At 41.1% G+C, this 8,646-nt stretch overlaps 1 protein-coding gene across 7 annotated transcripts in view; it reads right to left on the reverse strand.

The window, feature by feature from the left end:
- Window positions 1–8,646, reverse strand: part of nid2a (nidogen 2a (osteonidogen)) — a 44,572-nt gene that overhangs the window by 4,054 nt on the left and 31,872 nt on the right. For 3 of the 7 annotated variants that reach the window (XM_034864367.1, XM_034864371.1, XM_034864370.1), the window contains 17 exons: window positions 7,684–7,817; window positions 7,479–7,584; window positions 7,228–7,361; window positions 7,032–7,137; window positions 6,764–6,897; window positions 6,565–6,670; window positions 5,812–5,945; window positions 5,623–5,728; window positions 4,803–4,936; window positions 4,582–4,687; window positions 3,851–3,984; window positions 3,613–3,718; window positions 1,759–1,888; window positions 1,580–1,680; window positions 1,279–1,451; window positions 336–465; window positions 67–238 (listed from right to left, as the gene is read on the reverse strand). In XM_034864367.1, coding sequence (XP_034720258.1) covers window positions 67–238; window positions 336–465; window positions 1,279–1,451; window positions 1,580–1,680; window positions 1,759–1,888; window positions 3,613–3,718; window positions 3,851–3,984; window positions 4,582–4,687; window positions 4,803–4,936; window positions 5,623–5,728; window positions 5,812–5,945; window positions 6,565–6,670; window positions 6,764–6,897; window positions 7,032–7,137; window positions 7,228–7,361; window positions 7,479–7,584; window positions 7,684–7,817 — 2,146 coding nt within the window. The remainder of the gene's footprint in view (window positions 1–66; window positions 239–335; window positions 466–1,278; window positions 1,452–1,579; window positions 1,681–1,758; window positions 1,889–3,612; window positions 3,719–3,850; window positions 3,985–4,581; window positions 4,688–4,802; window positions 4,937–5,622; window positions 5,729–5,811; window positions 5,946–6,564; window positions 6,671–6,763; window positions 6,898–7,031; window positions 7,138–7,227; window positions 7,362–7,478; window positions 7,585–7,683; window positions 7,818–8,646) is intronic. The other 4 variants (XM_034864368.1, XM_034864369.1, XM_034864372.1 and 1 more) reach the window with 4 other exon arrangements.

Here is an 8,646-nt window from a genome sequence, read left to right on the forward strand (position 1 = left end):
TGAGTGTTTTTTTTATTTTAAGCAAGACAAAACCCAAAAAGAAAGAGAAAAAAAAAGGAGCTTTACCCGGTGGAAGAGACCACTATGATAGCTCGAGGGTTGACCAAGTCTGTGTCAAACAGCGTCCGCCTCCCACTGCCGTCCAGGTTGGCGCTTTCAATCATGTCAGGGTTTGAGTCGACCCAGAACATCAACCTACGTTTGACATCCACCGCCAACCCCTCTGGACTGACCAGATCTACTCGGATTAGGGAGACCATATAAAAAGTATTGAGATCACCTTAAACATGCAACATTTATTATCGAAATGAAGGCATGCAAGTGTGAGCTCTTACTGGTGTTAATGAGTATCTCAGGCTCAGCACCAGTCGCCATTGAAGCTCTGTTGATTGTTCTTGCAGACAAATCTGTCCAATAGACTTGGTTTTCTTTGCAGTCATAGGCTATACCAACAACTATGGAACCCTGGAAAAACACATTTGAACATATGCATACATAATGAGATACGTCAATTTCCAAATTCCACACGTCTACATTATGAGGAGTTATGATCTCAGATTAAAAGACAATCTTTGGCACAACATTGCATACAACATTGACTAGTTTATAACTAGCTCAACTAGCTTACTAGCTTACAACTAGCATAGCTAGACCTGATCTTATTAGCGATGCTGCGTAGATAGTCGTGGATGGATAGATGTGGTTTGTCTTCGTTGGTAAGTCTCTTTTTTCCAACTTTGACAGTCCTTAAAATTGTGGAAGGCAGTTTATTTTTGGCGTAGTTGGCCAAAATGTCCATAATAATCTTTCAGAATATTGTAATTCAAGTAGTCTAAGCCCACACTAGATTTCTGCACCTCCTCTTGGCTGTGTTATTAGGCTTTAGATAAGTTAGCCGTGATGGAAGATTTTGGTCAATCACAGGTCATTTCAGAGAAAAAAAAGACAGAGAGAGAGGTTAGGTATTTGCTAAAAATGCAGCTGCAAGGGGGTCACAAGCAGCAGATGTCCACCTACATAACGCGACACATTCCCATTTCTGGTCTAGACAGGAAGTTTAGGCAAAAGAATGGAGTCAGTGAACTCCCTTGTTAAAACATAGTTCTATCCTATAATAGAGATAAAATGGCTATCAAATTGGTTATAGACATCTTTCTAAATGAGCAAAGAACCACAGGAATGATCTATGTGCATAAGAACCAACTTACAAAATAGATACCAGAAGTTCAAATTGACAGCAAATGTATGGAAGCATGAATTTGTCCATTCATATCTTACATGTAGAGTCAGTAGTGTTTTAGACCGGGTTGCATCTAGTCTGGTCCCGTTGAGAGGCAACGCTCCTATTTTCTGTCCCTGAGCGTACAGCAGTGTGATGTCAGTGTTTGTTGGAGGGGTCACATCTGGGCGGGGCAATGGCCGCACTGTGGGCGGAGCCACTGAGGGAAGGCCTGTGGCAAGATTGGATTAAAAAATGATAAAGTCTCAGCCATGACTGGTGGCATTAACACTGGAACAAAACCGTACAGGGACATGCAATGTTGACCATGTAAACAGACAAAGGTAAAAAGACACTCACACGCAGGTTTGACGACATCGTGTGATCGGGTACCAGGAACCTCCCGTCCATCTTGGTCCACACACCAGCAGTAAGTAGTCTCTCCATAACACTGGACTGGACTGAGAGACCAATTGCTTTCTCAAGACATTTCTCATTAAAAACTATTTCAACTACTGTGTGTGTATGTGTGTGTGTACCTGAATTGTCCATCTGGCTCGCACTGAGGCACATATTGTTGTGCATCTGGTTTTCCACCATAGTGCTCAATCAAACTGGTTCTCCACCGCTCACACACACTCTCAGGGCGCTGGGTTGGAGCCACAGGGACTGAGGGGGACACGAATCAAACAAACCCAACGCTGTTAGCGTTTTTTAAAGTTGAACGTAATGCTAAATAGTTGTAAAATTAGTATTTTTGGATCCCGTTCTGTTGTAATGCGTCATTATTTAATCATATTGTTCAGTTTATATCCCAGTAATAGGTGGAGTGCTAGCGGAATAGTGCAGGGAGGCCCCGTGTTTCAAGTGCCACACATACATACACACATCTTGCTTTTGTCAATATTGTTCACCTTGTAAAATCTCTTAAATAACTCATTTTATTGGAGAGCAAACCACTTTAGGCTTCCACTGATGTTTATACTGGCTTCTCTTTCTCACTCTTCTCGCATTTCTAATGTGAGACTGCAGCTGCTAGACTAAGGATGAGATTAGGATCATATCTGAAAGGCGGCTGAGAAGAGAATAGCTCTCCAGTGAGTGATCAGAGAAGTTGAGAGAGAAGAAGACTAACTAAACAATTAAACTAATGTCTCATTGAGTTTTTCCAGCAAGATTTGTTGTAGTGGCAGTTAGCATGCTGCAATCCAGTTTTATGAATCATTTGGTTTTACTTCCATTTGCTGTTCAACCACATGACCAACTGAATGTAGGGATTCAAGTGTCACCGACGTCCTTCCCAGAAAACAACAGCATGTGGATTCTCCACAAAATCATTGATATTTCAATCCTTAGGATGACTTACTGTGTTGGCAATGAGTTATATTACTTATGTGGGCACACACATTTGTGGGTGTGTGATGCCTGCATCTCATAAAGTTCTAAATTGGATACACATGTAATTCAAGAATCCAACTAAAATTGTCAAATGATGGGATTACACCCAAACAAATAATGTTTGTCTTAACTCTTGGTTTGGACCAGAGGATATGGATCCCAAACTAAAAGGAGCAGGAAATGCCCCTTGTCTCCCTCATCCAGAACTATTACAGAGGAATCCCTGACTTAAGCGCCTGTGCAGTGGCCCACATAAAAGTCTGTGGTTGTACTGCACAGCTTCCAGGTGTAGATGAGTGCAACTTAATATGAGGCAAAGTAGCAATGGAACAAAGTTATGAGTTCACATGAGTTGGGTTTTAGGCCGAGCAAGCGTACACATCTAGCATGTCTGTCTGTCTTTGGGTGTAACACTGTTTTGTCAGGCCGCCTGTCTTGTTTTGGTTTGGTTGCCAGGCAACAGCCAGCTGCTCATTTTACCACAACACGACCACTTCAGATGTCTGGATGGTCATAAATGGATTTTATAGCAAGAACTGAATGTATAGAGTGGCCTCTGTGTGTACATTAAAGTGTGAGGGAGAGGGCGGCTCAGGATCACAGTGTTAGAAAGAGAGATGGGCAAACAAGTGATGATTTACTTCAGTTTAAGTTGTTATTTGGCATTAAGACATTACTTGTTAGATTTGTTATTAGGATCAAAACATTTGAACAATTTATACTGCCTCACAGTTAACTATCGAAATAATTGTTATATACGGTGTGTAAAGTTCATAGAAGTGCCTTCTTTTTTTTAAACTCTAGCTCAGATGTGATCATTGTGTCTTTATTAACATAACTCTTATACCTCTCTGCAACAAAGGATATCAGCAAATTTCCCAAAATGTAAAAATGATTCTATTAATCTAAATTGTATGTTGCTTGGATGCACAAATCCTTGGCTGAATGACTATTTGTGAGACTCAAAGTGTCTCAAGCATTAATAACCGTCTCACCTGGTCTGTCACAGTCTACAGACGGTGTACCAGGTGGAGTCCTGGTTCCAGATCGCTCCTCTCCCCTTCCATCTACACACCAACAATGGCCAGTGGAACCATGGCACTGAAATACACAACAATTAAAAGCAACGATAACCATTATAATAATAGTAAGAAGAACAAAAACAAGAGAAACACACACACACACACACACACACAAACATGTCTATTTGCTGAGAAAGAGACATAGTTTTACCTGTCGAGGTAGGTATTGTCCATCTGCATCACACTGGGGTAGGTAGGCTCCAACAATAGGATATCCCTCTGGACTGGTGGTCTGTACACTGTCTCTGTGGTGCTCACACTGAGTTTCAGGACGCACTGGTTCATCTGGATAAAAAATATTAAATCTACATGAGTTATTGAGAAACATATTTGTTCTTGGCAAATATATTGTGTTGAGTGAGTCATGATGATTTAATGAGCATCTTTCACAGACTAGTCTCAACTTGGCTGGTCATGTCTCCTCACTGCCAAGTTCTTTGCAGTCCCACCAACTCTTTGCAGAAGACATTGAACTTTCATCAGGTGGATGCTGGAGTCTGTGCATTTCAAGCTGTCTCCTCATCACCTCAACTTAGCTGGAAGAAAACTATACTCTTTCTTGGTATTTCTTATCTCTGACAGCCAAAGAACCAAAGAATTCTGCACTCTGTCAATTACTTGTATTTCCAACTTTTTATTTAGTCATAGCTTCCTATATAAACTGTGTCCTGTATAAACTGTATTCTATAAATTCCTCTGGCTAACCTTGTAAAGGATTTTTGTACCAGTAATCCAGAATGCTGCAGCATATTTGTGTCTAACTCCTTCACTCTGACATCTCACTTCTTGGTTGAGATGTTAAAACAACTTTTTTTATGTCCACCGTAATCCAGTTGTATATTAAAACATTTATTTTTTGCTAGCATAAAACTGCAGCCTCACCTGGTCTGTTACAGTCTTTGGGTTGTGTACCAGGTGGAGTCCTGCTTCCTGTTCTCTCCTGTCCCCTTCTGTCCACACACCAACAATGTCCAGTGGAGCTGTGGCACTAACATAATGATGAAAGAATATTTAGGGATTCTGTCTACAATTAGTTTCTAGTTAGTCACAGTAATATTAAACAGGGTAAAAACAGTGAAATGGGTCTGTTATTCAATGCTAACCTGCAGTGGTAGGTACTGTCCATCAGCATCGCATTGGGGCACATAAACTCCCACTATGGGATATCCCTCTTGGCTAGTAGCCTGAGCTCTGAGTCTGTGGTGTTCACAGTCAGTTTTCGGACGCTCCGGCTCATCTGGAAAACATAAGTTTCCAAAAGTTATTAACACAAGAAAATCTAGCAAATCTCAAATTGCAGGTCTGGGCGATATCACCTAAAAGCCACATCAGCCATGGAGAGTTATTATGTTTTACTGAGTCAACTAGTCAGTAATTGTTCACAGACTGGCCTGTTGGACCTCAATCTGCCTCATTTAAGAGGATGACTACCAAGACTGCACCCTTTGCTGTCCTTCTCCTGACCCATTATGCTGATGACAATCAACTATCCAGATGACCCCTGAAAGACTTCCCCATCCTCTTTGATTGTATCATGATGACTCCTGCACAGACTGCTGTCTTCTGACGTACCCTGAATACGTGGCATTCATTACAAGCCTTTTTTCCATTGTGTAGGTCTACACTCTGCAACATTTGACTCTGCTCAGAGCCTTGTTTAAGCTCTCCTCATTTCCTGTATAAATAATTACAAATCCCCCTTGGTCTCTTATCCTAAGCGTTTTGTCAATCTCTACAACTCATCTAGAATGCTGCAGAATATCTGTGTCACCACCTTCCATAAAGTATATGTTATCATCGTGAACCTTCACTCTGGCCTCCTGCTTTTTAGTTAAAATGTTACAACCGGATTTATGTCATGTTTATGTACCATTATGTTTTAATCAATATGAAACTTCCTCCAATGAGTCTTGGCAGTCTCACCTGGTCTGTCACAGTCTTTGGGTTGTGTTTCAGGTGGAGTCCTGGTTCCGTCTCTCTCCTGTCCTCTACTGTCCACACACCAACAATGTCCAGTGGAGCCATGACACTGAAGCAATAGCGGAGGATCTTTTAGGCATTATGTCTACAATTCTACTCAAGTTCTTCCACACAGTGTCAAAAGATGTTTACCTGCAGTGGTGTGTACTGTCCATTGGCGTCACACTGGGGCACATGGGCTCCAACTATTGGATATCCCTCTGGGCTGGTCGTTTGTGTACTGTCTCTGTGGTGCTCACAGTGAGTTTTAGGACGCTCTGGTTCAACTGGTTACGAAAAATTGATACACGAGTCTAACTAGGGTGGTACTGACAAAACAGGTGAGATATGTTTTCTCATATACTTTCTGTACCTCCTAAGCTAAGATAATCATGAAATACCAATTCAGCACAGCTTTTACAGAGTGATATTGTTGAAATAACCGTTTTTAAGATTATATGAACTTATGATTTGCTTTTGCTGTTGACTCACTCTTTTGTCAGTTCCTGTCTTCTTATGCCTTTTACATTATATATTTACATCTCTTACCTGACTTGTTGCACTTATTTAGGGCTGTGCATGGAGTGTTGTTTTTTTAACCACACATCACCTACACTGAGGTACCACATGGTTCAGTACTAAGCTCACTACTATTCTTCAGACCCTTTGGCTCTATTGGGACAACTCATAAACCTGCTGCTGCTATTAGCTTGTTCAATATCTACTTGTAAATGCTCCTAAAGTATTCTCTTGAGTCCCTAAAGCTCATTCTGAAACCTGAACAATGTTTGATTTTCCTGCCTATAAACATCCGTCTGCTTCATTCCTGCCTCCCATTTAGCTAAGAGCCAATGCTTGAATGTATCTATGAAACTATTCTTTGTTAGCCAGAAACAACAGTCTCACCTGGTCTATCACAGTCTACAGATGGTGTACCAGGTGTAGTCCTTGTTCCTGCTCTCTCCTGTCCCCTACCATCCACACACCAACAATGGCCAGTGGAGCTGTGACACTGAAAAACACAATAACCAACCATTATTAGGTATAATTCATTATTTGCCAGAACAAAGACATTATGTCTCTATACATTAAGACCAGTTTGTACCTGTTGGGGTGTGTATTGTCCATTTGAATCACACTGAGGTACGAACACTCCTTCTATAGGATATCCCTCTGGACTGGTAGTCTGTATATTGTCTCTGTGATGCTCACAATAGGTTGTAGGACGTACAGGTTCATCTGAGGATTTCAGATTCAAATTTCACAAGACAGAGTTGATTCCAGTGAGCATACACTCCTCACTTCAACCATACGTCAGGGTATTTTATGTTTGAGGATGAAGGAGGATACAAAGAACAGCCCCTTTACTTTACCTGGTTTGTCACAGTCTACAGGTGGTGTACCAGGTGGAGTCCTGGTTCCAGATCTCTCCTGTCCCCTAACATCCACACACCAACAATGGCCAGTGGAGCCATGACACTAAAAGACACAATAACCAACCATTACTAGACACAATTTGCTGTATGACAAGGTAAGACATTTTATCTATACATTAAGAACAGATCGAACCTGTTGGGATGAGTATTGTCCATTTGAGTCACACTGAGGTACGAACACTCCTTCTATAGGATATCCCTCTGGACTGGTAGTCTGTACACTGTCTCTGTGCTGCTCACAGTAGGTTTGAGGACGCACAGGTTCATCTGAGGATTTCCGATTCAAATTTCACAAGAGAGCCTTAATTCCAGTGGGCCATAATTCAGTGTATTTTATGTTTGAGAATTAAGGAGGACACAAAAAGAACAGACCCTTTTCTTTACCTGGTTTGTCACAGTCTACAGACGGTATACCAGGTGGAGTCCTGGTTCCAGATCTCTCCTGTCCCCTACCGTCCACACACCAACAATGGCCAGTGGAGCCGTGACACTGGAGAAATATCAATTGGTATCAAAATGATGGCTATATTTCCTACTTAAAGTTGCTTGAAATTCATCAATTAAACGGGATCTGTCACCAGACGCTAACCTGCAATGATGTGTATTGTCCATCTGCATCACACTGGGGTACATAGGCTCCAACGATAGGGTATCCCTCTGGGCTGGTGGTCTGCGCTCTTTCTCTGTGGTGCTCACAGTGAGTTTTAGGGCGCTCTGGTTCATCTGGGCAGATAAAGATAGACAATAAAAAGGATCATATGCATTTTCTTCTTGACCGTGTAAAATAGAAGAACACTCCTATTATTCCAAAGTTAGTTGCCGTAAAAATTCTCAGTGACTACAAGAAAAACCTGACTATATTTCTAATATAGACCAATTACATTAAATTAACCACTAACTTTTATTAAGTTATGGAGTGCATAGTAAGTCCTCGATCTAAAAGGTACTCTAAGCGACGTTGGGTGATGGCACTTCTTGTTGACGTTCAAAGTATTTTCGAGACTAGACCCCCTCCCTCCTCCTCATCCCATCCCCTCCCACTCCCCCTCCCTTCTACAGAGACCGCGTTTTTTACAGTGTGTTATGGGGACAGGCAGCTCACGGATACTGAGGAGATGTTTGCTGTATGTGATAACAAATGTTCTAGCCTAAAACACACGTGACATTGCTTAGAGCACCTTTAAATGTCAATCATGAACATCAAATCAACAAATTACCAAATTTTTACAAATGTAGGACAAAAATACAAATACAAATTTTAATGCATGTGGAAAATATCTTTTTTCAAAGTATAACTTTCTATTATAATTACATTATCCTTTACTGCACAGGCTACTACTTAAGGTTACTGCTGGATGTTTGGACTGGGCTGTGTTTATGTAAAGACCTACAAATGTACTTCAGGCACATTTTCAAAGGGATGACTGGAGTAGTGTTTATTTTCTCACTGACAGGTCATAGTTAAAAAGGGCTAAATATCATAAAATCCATTTAGCCGGGAAATAGCTGTGTCAACATACATATACATACACACATACATACATACACACAT

The sequence above is a fragment of the Etheostoma cragini genome, chromosome 24, assembly GCF_013103735.1.
Source record: "Etheostoma cragini isolate CJK2018 chromosome 24, CSU_Ecrag_1.0, whole genome shotgun sequence".
Classification (NCBI taxonomy): domain Eukaryota; kingdom Metazoa; phylum Chordata; class Actinopteri; order Perciformes; family Percidae; genus Etheostoma; species Etheostoma cragini.